Source organism: Ceratotherium simum, chromosome 37, assembly GCF_057802395.1.
Source record: "Ceratotherium simum simum isolate JZ-2026a chromosome 37, ASM5780239v1, whole genome shotgun sequence".
Taxonomy (NCBI): domain Eukaryota; kingdom Metazoa; phylum Chordata; class Mammalia; order Perissodactyla; family Rhinocerotidae; genus Ceratotherium; species Ceratotherium simum.
The window spans coordinates 7816707-7835442 of record NC_141936.1 but is presented as its reverse complement, the minus strand read 5'-3'; the positions used below and the strand labels follow the sequence as shown (position 1 = coordinate 7835442).

At 54.2% G+C, this 18736-nt stretch overlaps 1 protein-coding gene across 3 annotated transcripts in view; it reads left to right on the top strand.

Moving 5' to 3' along the window:
- Window positions 1-18736, top strand: part of MROH2A (maestro heat like repeat family member 2A) — a 60304-nt gene that overhangs the window by 39916 nt on the left and 1652 nt on the right. For 2 of the 3 annotated variants that reach the window (XM_004427704.3, XM_087424657.1), the window contains exons 23-39: window positions 575-697; window positions 1749-1828; window positions 3438-3546; window positions 4317-4412; window positions 7319-7423; window positions 8592-8715; window positions 9316-9434; window positions 10300-10452; window positions 10816-10970; window positions 13001-13160; window positions 13241-13434; window positions 13789-13926; window positions 14419-14533; window positions 15697-15843; window positions 15939-16121; window positions 16661-16816; window positions 18507-18638. In XM_004427704.3, the coding sequence (XP_004427761.2) occupies window positions 575-697; window positions 1749-1828; window positions 3438-3546; window positions 4317-4412; window positions 7319-7423; window positions 8592-8715; window positions 9316-9434; window positions 10300-10452; window positions 10816-10970; window positions 13001-13160; window positions 13241-13434; window positions 13789-13926; window positions 14419-14533; window positions 15697-15843; window positions 15939-16121; window positions 16661-16816; window positions 18507-18638 (2289 nt within the window). The remainder of the gene's footprint in view (window positions 1-574; window positions 698-1748; window positions 1829-3437; window positions 3547-4316; window positions 4413-7318; window positions 7424-8591; window positions 8716-9315; window positions 9435-10299; window positions 10453-10815; window positions 10971-13000; window positions 13161-13240; window positions 13435-13788; window positions 13927-14418; window positions 14534-15696; window positions 15844-15938; window positions 16122-16660; window positions 16817-18506; window positions 18639-18736) is intronic. The other variant, XM_087424658.1, reaches the window with a different exon arrangement.

The window sequence follows — 18736 nt, the reverse complement described above, 5'->3', positions numbered from 1 at the left end:
GAACACCAACTCCCCATCTCCCCCTCTCACCCCGGCCCCCGGCACCCACCATTCTACTTTCTGTCTCTGAATTTCACTACTCCAGGTACCTCATATAACTGGAATCATACAGTATTTGTCCTTTTGTGTCTGGCTTATTTCACTCAGCATAATGTCCTCAAGGTTCATCCATGTTGTAAAAGCAAAATAATTTTATCTCAATGACTTATTCTGTCTCTCCCACAACACACAGGGCTCGGTGTCCCTGGTCAGTGAAGGTGCCCGCTGACCGACATTGCTGGCCTTTGGCACAGGTGTGGGGGCTTTGAGCGGAGGCAGCGTCTTCCTTGGGGCACCAGAGCGCTGTCCGGCGCCTGGCCCACATCCCTGCTGTGTGGCAGATGCTCTGTCAGGTGGCTGAAGGACAGAAGGAGGCCGGTTGTCTCTCAGAGTGCCCGATATTGATTCTTCTCCAGAGCAGAGGAAGGAGCATCCTTCATGCAGCTGCAGGGTCCGGGAGGAGGGCTGTGGCTCGGGATCTTAGGGCTCACTCACAATGTGCTCCTTTCTTTCCCTCGTCTTGGTCTTGGCACAGGACATCAGCCTCAAAATGGCCTTCATGAAGAGTGTGGTGCATGTTGCCAATGCTGTCAAAAACATCAAGGACCCGGACGACTTTCTATTCACCCAAAAGATGACTCTTACTGGCATTATAATGGTAAGCCGGGCGGGGGCTTCCTCCGTCCTGGGCAGTTTGGGGTCTAACTCTGCTGGCTGGCTTCCCCCTGGTCAGAGGTTTTCAGAGTTCCTGAGGGCCTCTGAGGAACAAGGGGGCTGCAGGGGACTCTGGAGCCCATTCCCTGTCTCAGATCTGCTTTGATCCAACTGTAGAAATTCTGAGTATGATATTCTTGTATCTGATAAAGGGTTTCATGGCCAGGAAATAGTCTGGAAACCAGGGCCGAAGACCCCGGCCCTGCTGGGCCCTGTGGTGCTCCCGAGGTGGCTGGTTCAGGACCGGGAGACAGAGGTCCACTGGGTCAGCCAGCTGTAGCCCCAGTGTTTTTCCATAGGAGGGACTTAGGGGATAGGGATCAGCGGGAGGCAGGACTTAGGGCTACATTTGCACAGACCTTTGGTAAGATCTAGAAAATGTCAACTGTCCAAAGGCAAGAAGCCAACAGGGGCTGATGGAGTTTGTGAGACAGCCACTGTCCCTTGTCCCCAGACCTCCCTGCTCCCTTATGATCCCTTGGCCCCTGGAAACCCCTCCAGCTGCGCTGGAAGCAGTTCTGGAGGGAAGTGAGATGTGGGTGGATCAGGAGGCCCCCAGAAGGAAAGGAACATTTGTTTGGCTCCCACTCTGGGCCAGGAGCTACATGGGTGTCATTTCATGCCAGCCTGGCCCAGCCCTGTGAAACAGGCCACTGAGTCCTCATTTTACACATAAGGGTTCATGCCAGGGAAGTGGTTCGCCCAAGGACACATAGCAAGTGAGTGGCAGACCTGAGTGAGATACACAGGCCCACCTTGAGCCCCACTCCTTCAGCCAGATTTTGTCACCTCCCCTAAAATATCAAAGGCCAAGTGATCCTAAAAAGAACAAAAGCATTTGGGGAGTTAGACCACTTCATATAATGTCAGATCTTCCTGGCACTAACCCTGGGGAGTGCTGCTGCCATCAGTCACTGTGAGTCAAGGACCCCCTCTCCTGCCTGGCCCGGGACACTGGGTGGCCTGGCAGCTCACTGCCCTGCTGTGCTGGGCAGGTGATCATCAAGGCAGAACCGACCGACAACCTGGTTTCTCCTGTGCGGACAATGGCGATGGACGCCCTCTTACACCTGAGGTGAGCTGGGCCCCTGCCTGGGCCGCAGGCACCTCCCCTGGGTAGAGGTGACAGCTGAGACACCCCTCAGTGCTCCTTGGGGGGTTGCACCTCCTTTGCCCTCCCAATCCTGTAGCAGGGGTCTTGGGTGGCAGCTTCCTGGGGCAAAGGCCATCCTAGGAAGGTTCAGATCTGCTTCCGCCAGCTCTTTTCCATAATTCTCAGCAATATTTCAAGGTGGGCTCTTCTCCTTGGATTGGGAATGGCAGGTGGGTGGGCTGGTCTTCAGTCCATTAGGGGGTGTTTTGAGCAAGAAATCACACAGTGACACTGAATAGCATAGCAGGGAGATGGTATCATTCAAGTCAGGTTGGGCTCAGTCAATGAACTTATTTACTGATATGGTATTGATACAGCTAATACAAAGTAATACGGTACCTGAGGTTTACCTTCCTGGAACTACCACCTGGAACTTCCTTTGCCTACCACCAGTGGGGAGAGGGAAGAAGTTAACGTACTTGTAAATTAGTGTTTGACGTGGTTGGGTTGTTTCTGGGAATTCTTCTCCTATTGGGGCAGATTCATTATTTAGGCTCATAGCAGAACTATCTTTCGCTTTAAGAGGCAGCACATAGGCAGATTTTAAATAAAATTTACACACATCTATCCTTTCAGGGACTTGGAGATAAGAGGAACACATACCCAAGGAATCATAGGTCAGAGCAGAGTGTTTGTAGGTGAACAACAACAGAATCTAAGACCAGACAAAGGGGGCTACTAACAAGATGCAATTCAGTCGCTATAACAGGGGCCATCAGAAGGAGCTGGCATTTGACTTTTGACCTGGGCTTAAACAAAATAACAGGATTTGGGTAGGAGGCTCCCGGCAGGGTGAAATGCAGGACCCCTTTGCGGGGCAGGAGTTTAAAGTGGGATGGTGGCTCCCAATTCTGGAGGCACAACAGAACCCATGGAGAAATTTTAACAATATTGATACCCTGGCTCCAGCCCAGACCTTTTAATAAGGATCTCTAGAGCCCGGATACGGCCCTTGGGGACTTTAAAAAGCTCTCCAGGTGATTCTAATATGCAGCTGGGCTTGAGAACTATTGGTGAAGGGGATAGAAAGAGAATAAGCTAGCAGTTAGCCACCACCCTGGAGGGTTTGTTAAAACACAGATGGCTGGGCCCCATGCCAGAGGATTTGATTCAGTAGTTCTGGGATGGGGCCAGAGAATTTGCATTTCTAATAAGGTCAGGCTGACGCTGCTGGTGCAGATATTACACTTTGAAAATCCCTGGGCTAGGACCAGCCTGAGAGGGCAGAGTCCACGGTTGTGGTCACAGAGAAGCAATGGAATGTTTCTGGGATGGAGAGGGACAGGCTCAGGGCAGGCAACAAGTAGGACAGGTGGCCTTGGACCCCTGAGTCTCCTCGTCAATGACAGACACAGTCTCTGGACAATGGTGCCAGGGTGGAGCCTGGGGAGGGATGCATGCCTAAACACCCAGCGAGGGAAGCTGCCTTTCCCCGCTCTGTGATGCACCTCCACCCTCCAGACTGGACAGTGGCGTGGCAGGGCCTCAACTCCCCACTGACCACTCCTCTTGTCCCTGCTTCTTTCCCCAGCAAACTGAAGCCTTTCTACTCCACAGAGGAAAACAGTGAGCTGATGGATATCAGTATACATTCGGTAATTTCTCTCCAAGCCCCAGGAGAGGACAATGAGTCCGTTAAGGTAGGTCTCTCTGGGCCACTTCATTTTCTGGGTCAGGACTTGGAAGTTTACATTAACACGGGCAGTGCTGAGAGTACACCTTCCTGAACTACCCCTGAGTGGTTGGAGGCAGCCAAGTGCAGTAGGCTCTGTTAGTAAGTGTAGGGTAATGACGGCTGCTGTAACAGATACACCCTGAAATCTCCACAGATTAACAAGATGAACGCTTATTTCTTACTCAAGTAAAGTCCAGCTGGCAGTGGGGGTGGGGGTGGAGATGCTTCGCACAGTTATTCAGGAACCCAGCCATCTTTAATGTGTGGCTCCTATTGTCCCTGTGGGTACCGAGCCTGGAGAGGAAGAGAAAGAGTATGGAGGATCGAGGAGCCACTTTGCCCACCTTCCATTGGCCAGAACTGAGTCACATGGCTCCATCTAGATGCAAGGGGTACTGGGAAATGTAGTCCTTGACTAAATCGCTGTCTCCCTCCTTGTGGGAAAGGAGGATAAATCTTTTGTGGACAGGTAGCCATCTCTGCATCAATGGCCTGGCCCTGGATGAGAAGTCAGGAAAACTGAGCTCCAGGAGTTCAGTTTCATCCTTTGTAAAATGGGTTCCTCTTAAGAGATTGTCGGGTACATCACATGGGACGATAAGTGTAAAGAACTCAGTCTGAGCGGCGGTAAAGGGGTGATTATCAGACCACCTGGTGTGGACCCCCACAGAGTCCTGATGGGTGGCTGTGTGTGCCTCCTCATGGCTGCCCAGCTCTCCCCTCTCTTGGCCACAGACCCTGTATGCAAATGCCCTGTGCGCCCTGGAGCAACTGATGGAGGGCCTCATGCAGAGGCAGCTGGACCCCAAGGGGCTGCAGGATATGGTGCATGTGAGTGGCCTGGTGGAGGGCCAGGAGCCGCGGATGACCACCCCTCTCAGAACGCTGGCATGAGGGCCAGATTCTCTGTGGGAAACAGGGGGGAGGTGTTAAAATTGTTTTGGTAATTTTATTTTGATAAAATTTCAAATTTGCTGAAAAGTTGCAAGAATAGTACAAAGAGCTCCTGTATACCCTTCACCCAGATTCACAATTCTTAATATTTTGCCATGTTTTCTTTTTCTCTCTCTCTCACTGCACACACACACACACACACACGCACGCACATGCGCACATTTTTTGCATCATGGAGAGTTAGTTGCAGACTAACTCTTGCTCCAAGAGCAAGAACATTCTCTTATATAACAATACCATGATCAAAGTCAGGAAATTTAACATTGATACAATGCTATATTCTAATCTATGGTCCATATTCAAATTTCATTAATTGTCCCAATAATGTCCCAATTAAATGTCCCAATAATGCTATTTTTCCTTGGACCCAAGATCTGATCTGGATTATGCATTGCATTTAACTGTTTTGTCTCTTCAGTCTCCTCCAGTCTGGAACAGTTCCTCAGTCCATCTTTGTCTTTCATAATCTTGGCATTTTTGGAGGGTACTTGTAGTTTTCTTTTTTTTAAGTTAGCTGGTTTGCTCTCTTATTACTGAGTTTTCAGAGATTTTATATATTCTGGACACAATTCCTTTATCAGATATGTGGTTTGCCAATATTTTCTCCCAGTCTATGACTTGTCTTTTCATTAATTTTGCAGTGTCTTTTGAAGAGCAGAAGTTTTTAAGTTTCATGGAAGTCTAATTTACCATTTTTTTCTTTTATGGGTCATGCTTTTGGTGTCATATCTGAGAAACTTTTGCCTAACCCAAGGCCACAAAGATTTTCTTCTAGAATTTTGTAGTTTCAGATTTTACAATTAAGTCTATGACACATTTTGAGTTAAGTTTTGTATATGGCATGAGGTATGGATCCAAGTTTATTTTAATTTTTTTGCACGTGAATAACCAATTGATCCAGCATCATTTGTTGGAGAGACTATCTCTTCTCCGTTGAATTACTTTTGCATCTTTGTCAAAAATCAAATGACCGGGCGGGCCCCGTGGCTTAGCGGTTAAGTGTGTGCATTCTGCTACTGGCGGCCCAGGTTTGGATCCCAGGCGTGCACCAATGCACCGTTTGTCTGGCCATGCTGAGGCGGCATCCCACATACAGCAACTAGAGGGATGTGCAACTATGATGTACAACTATCTACTGGGGCTTTGGGGAGAAAGAGGGGAATAAAGGAGGAGGATTGGCAATAGATGTTAGCTCAGGGCCAGTCTTCCTCATCAAAAAAAGGAGGATTGGCATGGATGTTAGCTCAGGGCTGATCTTCCTCAAAAAAAAAATAAATAAAATAAATCGGGGCCAGCCTGGTGGCGCAAGTGGTTAAGTGCACATGCTCTGTTGCAGTGGCCCGGGGTTTGCCGGTTCAGATCACGGGCACACACTGACGCACTGCTTGTCAGGCCATGCTGTGGCAGGCATCCCATATAAAGTGGAGGAAGACGGGCATGGATGTTAGCCCAGGGCCGGTCTTCCTCAGCAAAAAAGAGGAGGATTGGCAGATGTTAGCTCAGGGCTGATCTTCCTCACCACAAAAAAAAAAAAAAAATCAATTGACCGTTGGGGCTGGCCCGGTGGCATAGCAGTTAAGTGGGCATGCTCTGCTGTGGTGGCCTGGGATTTGCAGGTTCAGATCCCGGGCGTGCACAGATGCACCACTTATCAAGCCATACTGTGGCAGCATCCCATATAAAGTAGAGGAAGATGGGCACGGATGTCAGCCCAGGGCCAATCTTCTTCAGCAAAAAAGAGGAGGATTGGCATCAGATGTTAGCTCAGGGCTAATCTTATTTGCCAAAAAAAAAAAAAAAAAAGTCAGTTGACGGTGTATGTGTGGATCTATTTCTGGACACCTATTCTGCTCCAGTAATGTATTTGTTTATCTTTACACCAATGTCATCCTGTCTTGTTTCCTGTAACACTATAATAAGTCTTGAAATCAGGAGCAGATAGTATGAGTCCACTGACTTTTTTCTTTGCTGCTGCATCCCGCAAATATTGATATGTTGTGTTCTAATTTTATTTCAGTTCAAAATACATTTTAATTTCTCTTTTGATTTCTCCTTTGACCCGTGAGTTATCTAGAAATTTCCAAATATTTCAGTGTTTTCCAGGGATCTTTCTGTTTTTGATTCTTAATTTAACTCCACTGTAGTCTGAGGACATACTTTGTATAATCTGACTCCTTTTAAATCGCTTGAGACTCACTTTGTTGCCCAGGTGTGGTCTGTCTTGATGAATGTTCTGTGTGCACTCGGAAAGCATTCTGCTGTGTTGGGGAGAGTGTTCCTAAATATCAATTAGGCCAAGCTGGTTGGTAGTGTTGTTCAAGTTTTCTGTATCCTTCATTTTCTGTCTTCTTGTTCTATCAGTTACTGAGACAGAGGTACAGCAATCTCTATCACTGTGGAATTCTTCATTTCTACTTTCAGTTATATCAGTTTTTCCTTCATGTATTATTAAGATCTGTTATTAGATGGAAGAACATTTATGCCCTGAGCGCAGGGCAGGCTGTGCTCCTGGCCTTTTCACCTCAGGCAAACATTTGGAGCAAGACTAAATATATCAGCCAAGCGCCTTCTTGGTGAGGATGCTGGGGGCACTGTCTCTCTGCCCACAGCCTCATCTCCCTAGTTGTGGCGCCTGGAAAGAAAACTAGAAGTTGCTAGAACCTCCCAGAAGCATCGAAAGTCAGACTTTGAGTGGGAAAGACACGGAGGGCAATAGCTGACCAGGAAAGGGCTGGCCCTGGGGTTTTTAACGTCCCCTTCTGTGTTCTGGGCTCTACCCATAGCTCCTGGAAAAGTGGATCTTGTCAGAGAAAGAATGGGAGCGGGAGAAGGCCATGAACCTCCACCTCCGTCTCATGCAGACCTACGTCCACAGCATCGGCGTCTGCGTGAGTGCAGGAGCACCCAATCCCCCAGCCTGCCACATCCACAGAGAAATACCTGTCTCTCTCCACGAGAAGAGGGAACACTTTTGAAATCAAGTTCTGCCCCCTGAAAAGTCCCTTGGGAAGAGACTGCCTCATTTGGGAATGGCAGAGGAGAGCCTTCAAGGAGCTAACCCTGGGGCTCTGGGTGGAGGGTGAGGGAGAGGATGGGGCCGTGGCTTGGTGTGGATCCAGGTTTTGTGGGGAATGAGAGCCCTCTTTAAGAAAAATGATACACAATGATGAATACCACATTGGTTAGGAAAGTGAATTTTTACTTGGAATGAGAAAATAAATCATTACAAAATTACAAGTTTTACAAAGAACCACAAGTTTGACAAGAACCACAAACATCAAGAAATCTAGAAAAGTGATGAGGTGTTTTTGTTGATTAAGCGCCTGACATGGCCCGATGAGACCTCTCTTCCTACATTTGTTGGCCTCATGCTCTTTGATTGCCGGGTCTCCAGGGATGGTGTCGGCAGGAGGATGATGGTGTCCCGGGGCTGGGATGTGGGGACGGGCCTTGGGTCTCAGGGCTAGTGCATGGTGAGAAGAAGGCAGGTGGGACCCCGGTGGGGTCACAGGCCAGCAAAGCATGGCCTGGGCCAACCTAGTGCTAGATGACGTTTAAGCCAGACGCTGTGTAGAGTGCGTTGCCTGGATTCTCTGATGCAATTTTCACGACATTCCCTGAAAGAGGAGGCCCCATTATTATCTCCAATTTACAGGTGAGGAACATGAGGGCCTGAGGCTAAATACCCTGCCCAGATCACACAGCTAGAGAGTGGAGAAGTCCAGATTTGAACCCAGGGCTCAGGAACCCAGCTACAGGAACAAGGCAGGCACCCAGCCATAGACCCTGGGCCTGTGGTCAGAGGGGCGAGTCCTGGACCAGACTCCTTGGATCCTGGCTGCTTGGCCTCCAGGGACCCAGCTGTGGGGCTCGGCAGGTGGAAGCTCAGAGGGCAGGCAGATGGTGGCGTCCTCCCCCTGCCCAGACAGGGTGGGTGTTTTCAGAGGGGGTTTGCCCTCTCTGGCTGCCCATTACGCTGCCCCTGGGCAGCACCGGGCGTGCACGTGCACTGGGTACACACAGAGGGTGTGAGCCTTGAGGTCTCCTATCCCTCAGATCCCCCTGAAGTTGGGGCAGTTTGGCACACTGGTCGGACTCATCGCCCCATGCACCTGTGACTCCCACAGAAGAACCCGTATGGCCTCAATGGATGTCCTGTCCAGCCTGCTGGATCTTCATGGTATGGGGAAGGTGGGACGTCAGGACCAGGCTCTCCAGGCTGGGAGGGAGGGCGGACACCAGGGATGTCAGCTGTGAGGCTGTCCTGGGGGAGAAGCATGGCCTGTCTGTGTAGACAAACAAGGGGGACCAGCAGAGACAGCAGAAGGGGTGGTGCAGAGCTCACTGGAAGGCCATGAAAGTTTCTGGAAAGAGAGGATCATTGGTTCAGTGATACTTGCTGAGCGCATGTGCCAGGCACTGGGGCAAGGTGAGCTCACAGTTACCAAGGGCACCGCAGAACTGGGCAGAGAAGAGCTCAGGGAGAATGCAGGGTGGTGACCTTCAGAGGGGGAGAGTTTGCCTTTGGCTTGGTGGCTGGCAGAGCGTCCATCACAGGAAGGCCTCCAGGAAAGCAGGCATCTGAGCTGCATGTAGAGGTGGTGAGGGGAGAGCGAGCAATGAGAGCGAAGGCAAGAAGGGATGGGATGTCCGGAAGCTAGAGAGTGGCCCAGCCCGCAGAGCCAGGGCGCCCCAAGGGCCAGGTGGGAGGCAGCCATGATGTGGGCTGTGGCTGGGCCCTTAGTCCTTGCTGATCGTGTCTGAAATTGTACCTCAACAGCAAGCCAGACGTGCCACTCATGGGGCGCCTCCAAGGAGTGGGAGCTTGCCAAGTGTAAGGAGGACCTCAAGGGCTTGCACGAAGAGAAGATTTCCAGTGTGTCCTCCAGAATCGCCAAGGTGACTAGCGGGAAGGTTGTGTGAGCTGCTGGGCTGGACTTGGGCTCCTGGGCCATCTCTAGGGGGCAGGACCTTGCTCAGCCTGGCTGCACAGCCCCCATCCTCCTCTGGGGGTCACAGACCCCATGGCCTTTGGTCCAACACATGCCATCTCTATTTAAATGACCTTCAATATGTGAGGTCCCCACTGGGGTGCCTGGCACACAGTAAGTACTTAACAGTGTCCAGCTGTCTTCTCTGTCCCTATGATGTGCTCCACTGGGGGTGGAGGGGGCCCCAGAGAGAATGACAAGAGGCGAAGCCTAGAGGCGTTGGCACATGGGCCTGTGGGTGGCACACTGATGCCTGAAAGTGCCCAGAGCCGCCCAAACTCTTGGGGCCTCAGAGGAGCGAGGTCACTTCTGCCTCAGGGGGCAGGGGTGGCTTCCTGGAGCAGGGGGCTTGTGAACAGGCAGGACGAGTTTGGAGGGCATCTGGGCTCAGGGCACAACTTGAGGGAATGCTGCGTGGACAGGTCCGGGAGGGTTTAGAGTGAAGTTTCCTGTGCGGGGTGGGGGCAGGTGATGAGGTCGGGGAGAGGTTAACGCACATCCCGGAGGCATTGGAGAGCCAGGCTGAGCCCCTGGAGGCTTTGAAGTAGAAGAGTGACGTCCTGAGCAGGCCTGTGACTGGGATGGCGAGAGGCTGGGCAGCGAGGCAGGGAGGCAGGGAGGAGGCGGTGGCAATGGTTTGAGAGAGGATGGTCGCCTGGGCTGGGGCTGCGATGTTGGGCAGAGGAGGAGGGGATGTCAGCAGTGACGGGGGGCAGGGGAGTTGGCCTGGGACTTCACCGTCAGACCCCAGGACTGGCCTGCTCTGGTCCTAGGTGGCGTGCGTGCAGTTTAATTGTGATGAGGTGGTCTCGCTCATCCAGAAGCTCTGTGAGAACATCGGGGCCGTGGACCTCCAGCACGACAGGGCCTCTGTCACCTGGATAGGCACCTTCCTCCAGATGCGGGTCAAGGAGCTGGAGGACAAGGTGGCAGAGCTGTGCCCAGGCAACCTGGGGACTGGGGCTGGGAATGCCTCCCCAGACCCTTGGTTGTACAGAGGAGGAAGTAGAGTTCTAGAATGAGAAAGAAACGTGTTAAAGGTAGCCTGGGCAGAAAGTGGACAGTGGACTGGAGGCCCAAGGCTCTCTCTCCCAGAATGCACCACCTCCCACACTGAATATCTGAGAAATCCAAGAAGAGACCAAAGGATGTGTTGGAGGGGCTGCTGGCGGTTTAACCTACCCAGCGTCCAGTTGGGCCAGAGTCCCTGAAGGAGGGGCGTGCAGTGGGGTGAGGGCAGGAGGCCTATGGTGACTGGGCTGCCCTGGTGATGCCCCATCCCCTCTCAGGTGGCGGAGATCCTGGGCGCCATCCTGGTCCACCTGCCCGTGGTGGATCACCTGGAGGTGCGGCGCCTCCTCATTGAGGGCATCCTCCTGCTGGCGCACTACCACCAGGAGACGGTCCTCACGTCACTCCTGAGGCAGCCCCTGCCCATGGAGAGGTGAGTGCCCTGGCTGGGGGGCCACGGCCTCCTGTGCAACCCAGACCGTGCCTGACTTGCCACCACTGACGCATCCCAGGAGACCGGGGCCTTGAGTAGTGCCTGGCCTGACCCTGGGGTGGGTCAGATCCTCTCCTGCATCTCTCGTGGGAGGGACAGCCTCTGGGGAGCCGTGGTCCTGGAGCTCCGATGTTACAGCTCTGTCCTATCGAGCTGGAATCCGGATCCCGTGGCTTCTCACATGTCTAGTTGTACCGTCTGCTCTCGCCATGGCAGCCTTTTCCTTCCCTGTGGAGGACATTGCTCCGGGCACCCTCCGGGTTTGGGCTTCTCCAGGATAACCTCAGGACATGGCCCCCAAGGCCTGAGCAGGCCTCTGGAGAAGCTCTGCTGTGTCCTTCTTCCTTTCCAAATGCTGCCCTCAGAGGGGAAGCAACTGGTCCAGGGGCCCAAGGGACAAAATGGCAGAACCTCAAGCCCCTCAGGTGGCCTTGTGGGAAAACAGCACAACCCTGTCCTCCTCGGTGTTACCTTCACAAACAGCACGAGTCCCTCTGTCACAGCGTCGCACAGGTGGTGGCAAGACCTCGCCCAATTTGGGGAGTGTGTTGGGATGGTACCAGAATTCGTGGGGGCGGGCCCAGAAAGAGGCAAGCAGTTGTCCAGAGTAGCAGAGACCAAGGAGCAAAGAGACTGTTGGTGGAGAGAGACATGGCAGATGTCACGTAGGATGCTGTGAACAGAGAAAAGAGAATTTCAAACACAGGCCTCAGATCAAGAACCCCAAGAGTGTGAACTGCAGACCTGGCTCTGCTGGCCGTGGAGCTGCTTCTCGTAAGGACAGCCCCACCACATGTCCAGGTGGGAGAGCAGTGCAGATCGCTTGATTTAACGAGGGTTAGCAGCTCTCAGAGCAGTGGTGGGGGCCTCCGTCAGGCTGGCGTTCTTGGTGGCCACATCGTACTGGCTTTCACTGTGTTGGTTAGCTATTGCCGCGTAACAAATTGCCACCAACTTGGAAGCTTAGAATGACACCCATTTATTATCTCACAGTTTCCTGGGCACAGCTGAGCTGAGTCCTCTGCTCAGGGTCTTACAGGCTGCATCAAGGTGTCAGCTGGGCTGCATTCGTTTCTGGAACCCAGGTCCTTCTTCAAGCTCACATGGGTTTTTCTTGCCGTTGTAGGACTGAGGCCCTGCTTTCTTATTTCCTTACACCCCCTGTGGCTTCTTTACGAGAAGTTGCTGCTAATGAGTGCATTGTGCCCACCTCTCCATTCAATTCCTACCACCAGGCCCCCTACTGTGTCTCCCCCCAAAACTCAGCTCCCCACACTTGTGCATTTGGTTTTCTGGGTTCAGATAGGCAGTTTACACAACTCCTTGTTCAATTTGACCTTGTTGGACTTGTTGCTTTAGCCCTTTAGAACCTACCAGATCCCCACCACCCTGCACCTATGTACACCGGGCCCATTAAGTCACTACCCTGGGACCCCTCCCTTCTCAGCAGGGCTGTGGGCTTAGACTTGGGGATCAGGAAGGCTGCTTCACATTGTAGTCTTGCAGGTCACCTGACCTCCGTAAGCCTCATTTCCTCTTCTGTGGAATATGAAGATGGAAACATCTTCCCCAAAGATGTGTTGGGAGGAGTAAGTGATATAATATCAGTGAGCTGCCTACGACTAGCCTGACACAAATTGGATACTTGGAGGCTGTTACTGGACACGTCCATAAAGTCATCCAACGATAGGCCTGGTGGGGACTTCTGAGGTCACCTAGCAGCGGAGCCCTGGCTTCCAAGGGGGCCATGGCTTTCCCAGAAGTACTGTGAGCAGAGAATGGTGGCTGAGCATGGAGTCAGGGACCTGGGTTCTAGTTATGCAACCTGTGGGGGCTTACTCCACTTCCCTGAGATTCAGGCTCCAGAGTCCAACCCCTCCTCAGGGGGCTGCCCGGGGGCCCAAAGGGGCTCTTACCTTGCAGGGCGAATGGCAGGAGACCCACAGTCCTTGTTCCCTTTCTTCGGCTAGCCACCTGACGGAAGTGTGGCTGGCTGTGGCAGAGAACATGCCCTTTGCCCGGACGATGCTCCATGGGCTGATGGGCAGGCTGCAGTCACGGTTCACTCCCAGGGCCAACGCCACCTCCAAGGCCGACATCTGGCGCCTGGCTGCGGTGGACCCTCTGATGGTGAGTCAGAGGGGCAGGCCCCGGGGCTCCTCGGGGAGTTCAGAGTAGGAGCCCGACATCTCTGGCCTTTCTCTCTGCAGACCCTGTGCACCATCCACCTTCTCATTGAGAAGATGCACAAGGATGACGAGCTCCCGGACATCTTCCCTGACCTCATCTACACCCTCCTGCTGCAGCTCAGCAGCAGCCAGGGTCCAGAGGCTGTGTCGCCCGTCCTGAAGACGTGGAGACTCGTTCACACAGGGACCCTCCCTGAGGAGATCAACCTGAAGAGGTGCTCTCAAGGGAGGGGGCATGGAGTGCAAGGCAGTGGGCTTGGGCTGGAAGCTGCCTCTTAGAAGTCAGTGGACTCCAAGAGTCACCTCCTCCGAGAGGATCTCATCATCCCCTCTTGGTAGGGAGAAGTTTCTGGAAGCTGATCTTATGACTCTCCCTCACATGTATCCAGGACGGCATGGTTTTCAGATTTGCAGACCTCCTCTCTCACGTGATCACCCCTTTGCCCCTTGGCTAGGCCCAGCCTTGGGACCTCTGCTTTGCAGACCTGGGTGTGATGCTCACCCCTCTGAAGTGCAATGGGTGCTCCCAGTGGGCAGGCACGTGGTGACGCAGTCCCACCTTCTTTCAGGATCACGATCAAATCTATGCAGCTTCTGTGCAAGAGACTCAACAATGAGTGGCTGGTTCATGCTCTGGAAGAGCAGGGCGTGTGGGCCCTCCTCGAGAGCAGCTCGACGTTCCTGCAAGGAGTGGGCCTGCTGGCCAGGTGGGCGCCAGGCTCCCAGGGGAGTGGGAAAGTGGGACTTGCAGAGGTGGCTCCTAGTTGGACGGTCTAGGTCGTGGCTGAATGCCTCACTTCTGGGGGGTCGCCAGGTTGACCCCCTGGGAGTCAGAGTCCCAGACTCTGGGATGGCCATAATGCGCAGGGCTAAGGAGATCTCTCATTCCAACCCTTTCTGCTCCAGGGCAGCAAATGTGAGGTCAGAGGTGGGTGGGGCTTGCCCAAGGCCACACAGCGCTTCTGAGCAGGGCCAGGAAGGGGAGTTACTTCCCAGGTCCTGATCAGTCACAAGTGGCCCCCATTCTGGTCCCCTTTCATAAAAAGGACATGGAAAGTAAGTGCCCTGACCAGACCCCCTGGGCGAGGAGGGAACAGCTGGGTGTTCAGAGATCTGATCACGGGCGCCCCGCTCTGGAGCAACCCTGCCAGGCAGGAGCTGAGAAGCCTTCCCGCCCGGCGGGCTGCTGTCCTCTGCAGGCTGTGTGTGCGGAATGTGGAGGGCTACAGGCAGAGGCTGTCGGAGCTGGTGCTCAGAGGCATGGACTCGGAAGTCCTGAGCTGCCGCGTCAGCAGCACCGCGGCCTGCGTGGAAGTGAGGCGCAGGGCGCAGGGGATGGGGTGGGCTGGGGCAGGCTGGTGGGTGACCCTGGGGCTCTTCTGGGGGGCTCACCTCAGGGGCAGACGCTCAGGCTCTGAGGAGCACCTGAGTCCCAGGGGGCAAGCAAGCATCCCTCATTTGTGTCTTCATTCACTCATTCACTCCTTTATTCATTTATCACATGAGTAACTCGGGGCGGGCACTGTAGGGATAGAGGGGCTGAGACTGGCCTGTGCCCTGAAGCATAGCAGCCAAGTGATGTGTAGCACAGTGAGTGCCAGCAACACCCAGAGGCCCAGAGGAGGCGCCTGGGGCTCTCCCTGGGATCAGGGCGCTGGGGGAGTTCTTGGAGGGCTCTGAGAGGTGAACAGGCTTTGCCAGGCAGGAAGGCTGGGGAAGGGTTTTATGGCCACTGGGGCCCAGCTCCCCTTCCACGTGGGGGGGTGCTTATGGGGTCCTGAAGGAATTGGCCAGAAAACTTTTAGGAGAAATTTTATTGGCTGCAATGATACCCAATTTGCCGTAGGAACCAAACACCGGCCTGGTGCAGGGGTCAGCAAACTTTTCCTGTAAAGGGCCGCAGAGTGAATACTTGACTTTGGAGTCACCAGTTTGGTGTTTAGTTTTCTTTAGGTTTATTTAGAACACACACACACACATGTGCACACACCCCGTTGGCCTGAGGTCCTGGCTCTTTGAGTGCTGGGCCAATAGTGCCTCTCTGAGTCCCAGATGAGAAATTCATGCTTCTTGTGCACTTCTGTTCAGACCCAGTGGGCACGGCTCTTGCACACGGTAGCTGCTCAGTCATGTTAACTGAAGAAATGAATGATGAACGAATGTATGAATGTAGGTAACACAGATCTAGCATTTCCCATGTCTTTCCTTATGGAATCTTCACAACAACCTATGAGGCAGGTGCTAGTATCATCCTCTTTTTATAGATGAGGAAACTGAGGCTCAGAGGGGTTAAGGGACTTGTCAGGGTCCCACAGCTGGTGGGTGGAGAAGCCGAGTTGGTTCCGGGGGTCTGGGCTCAGAAGCCTCTCCTATCCACAGAGAGACCGTTCTGTGCATTGAATATAATCACACGTCCCTTCTCGTGGCTGAGAAATGGGCCTGTGTTGGGGATAACCGTAAAAAGCTCTCCCTTCTAGTTGATGAGCGACCCGATTCTGTACCAGGAGAAGCTGCTGAAGCCCGCGGTGCTGATGCTGGAGAAGGGCGTGGACCAGGAGGATGTGGCGCTGCGGGTGCTCTCCCTGCGCGCCCTCGGCAACATGGCCCTTGGCGCCCCCAAGAAGGTGCTGTGCTCGACCCCAGGGCCTGGAAGGCTGAGGGTCCTGTGGGGGCGTGTTCCGGTCAACCAGTGGAGCTGAAGGCTCCCTGTGCCCCCCAGGTGAGGCAGTACCGGAAGCTCCTACTGGAGAAGTGCCTGTGTTCCCTGAGGGAGCCCATGAGCGCCAGCGTGACCTCTGAGGGCATGGAGGCCCTGGCCAAGATCCTGGCCGAGCTGCGGGAAGGAGACGTGGGGTCCTCCTTCGACGCCATCTCCGAGCAGTGCAGGGCCTTCTTCAACAATGTGAGTCCCGACGAGAGCCTGGCTGCGTCCTGGCCTTCGGTGGGGTCTCCACAAATGCCCGCACAGTGAACCAGTGAGCACTTCTAATCCCTTAAAGGGATGTGCTCTGGACCAGGAAGGGCCACAGGCCCGACTTAGCTGATGAATCAATTGGCTGATCACGGGATCCTGTAAAAAAAAACCTCTCGCTTTAGGACCCATGGGACCCCCTGCCCTGCTATTAGGGAATGAGGATCCCCTTTTAATTCTTTGCAGCCCACTGATGGTCTTTGGGCACCTCTGACGTGCTGGGTGGGCACTCCGCTAGGCAGCGATGTGCCTTCAGATCCGACACAGCCCTCGTCCGGGGAAGGGAAGGTCACAAACACCAGAATAATGCCCAGTCCCACAAGCACTGCAGAGAGACTCTGTCCTGATGGAATGATCCAGAAGCCTTCACAGGGGCCAAGGCATTTAAAAGGGTCCACAGAGAACGGCTAGGGTTTTGTTGGGCTTCCTGCTTCCCGGATTTCAGACGTGTTTGTACGTCTTGGCTGCAGGAGAGCGGGCTGCTGCGGCTAAATGCCTTCATCCTCTTCGGGAAGCTGGCGAAGGTAGTCAGGATTTCCAAGAAGCACTTCTTCAAGAAGGAAGTGAAGAAAGCCTGGATCCCCCTCATGCTGCACTGCCAGGACCCCTGCTCCGATGCAGCCCAAGTAAGACACACTCTCACCTCTGTGTCCCCCAGTCTGGGGCCGCGGTCCCCCCAAGGAAAATGTACTTGGGGTCTCCTGGCTCAGCTAGCTGCGGGCTTCCCCCGCCTCGCTCACTCTCCCCAAGAGCCCAGAGGCCACAATCTGCCCGATTCCTCCTGCCAGGCCAGGGAAAGGGACATTCAAAACGACCCACACACCGGCTTATGGAGGGGTCTCAGCTCTGTGGGGAAACAGGGCATGGTTTCCTTCCTCTCCAGACACAGCCTTCAGGCACCCTCCACCAGTTCCCCTTCCTTCTCCCAGATTCTCGAACTTGCCCTTCACTCTTGTGTATTATGACTTGGTCACTTAAAACTCGCCTTAAATCTCTCCTCACCTGTTCCCAGTGGGGCTGGCTTGTGCTGGGGGCTGCTGGGTATAGTGGAGGGGTGCCTAGCTCTCCTCCCTCTCCAAGGCCCAGCAACCCCATTGCTTTAGGGTAGGAGGAGGGAGAGGGGGAGACCCATGTCTCCTTGTCTAACCACTGCCTCTCAGGCTAACACTGGCTGGCTGGGGACACACGTATATGGAACAACTCACCCTACACACCGCCCATGACCCTGACCTCTGTCTTCTTGCCCCCCCCATCTTCCTATATGGACTGGGGAGGGGGTGGCTGGGATTAGGGGCAGTTCTGCCACCTCGTAGTAAGCTGTGGGTTTACAGGGGGCTCCAAACGAGGGGTGCTTAACAGCTCATTTTCAACTAGTGCCCAGTCCCTGATTCTGGGGTTGCAAGATAAATCCCCTCCCTCCTGTTGCTCTGAGGGCTGCAGGTGTCCATGTGGGGTGAGGTGCTGTGGGTGGCATCCGCAGGGAGGTGAGGGGTGTCCTGCAGGGCATTCCTGACTCGGGCTTTGCTCTCATCCTGCCTCCCTGTCTGGCTCCATCTCGGGGACGCTCATGACCCGGGGCACGAAGCACCACCTCCTGGAGACTCCTGTCCTCACTAATAATCCTCACTACCCTCATCAGCGGCTCACACTGCTCTTTCCCATTTCCTCAACAACTGTCCTGCGGGGCAGTTCTTCAGGGAAGGCCTGAGGGCACACGCAGAAAGGTCGCCAAGAGGGTCAGTGAAGGAACCACACAGAGGGGTGGGGTCAGGGGAGACTGACACAGGATGGCCCAGCTCATGCTGCTGCCAGTCCTATCCCCAGGGAATAGATACCCCCACCTCTCTCTTCCTGCCCTCCAGTCTCCTGTCAGTGTCCTCTGTGGAGGCCGGGGGCCAGGGGACCTGGCTGCTGCAGTACACAGGGACACAGGGATGGGAAGAGCTGGTAGAGGGCATCTGGCGGGATAAGAAAGCTCGCCCGGTCCTGCCAATCCCAGCCAGGCTCCCGACCCCAATCTCCTGGAGGTGTAGGTCCCCAGCAGGGGTGCTGAGGGCACCAAGGTGCTGGCTAAGAGGTGAGTGGGCCGCATCTGCCCCAAGGGGCTTTTTATACATGCACACGCAACCATTGCACAGGCTGGTGGGGCTCTGGTCCAGGTACCCTCCCAGGCCCACCAGCCTGCCCTTCTTTGGCTTTCTGAGGCTTTTCTGGGGCTGCCCTCCGGCTTATTGATGGAACGCCAGCCCCGCCCCTCGTGTGAACCCCCTGGTCCGCCTGACGCCTCTCCCGCTGTCCTGCCCTGTGTCCCTCCAGGCCTGCACGGCTACCATGTTTCAGTGCGTGCGCTTCTGGGGCTGGAAGGCCCTGGAGAGCTCCTCGGGCCCAAGGGACGCCAGTGCGGCTGACGAGATGACCGTTTTCCAGATAACCCTGTGCTCCGTCCTGGTGAGGAAGCTGAGGGGGGACGGGCCCATTGGAGGTGGCCACACGGTGGCTTGGGGCTTAGGGTCATGGCTGCCACAGACTTCCATCTTGGGACTCTG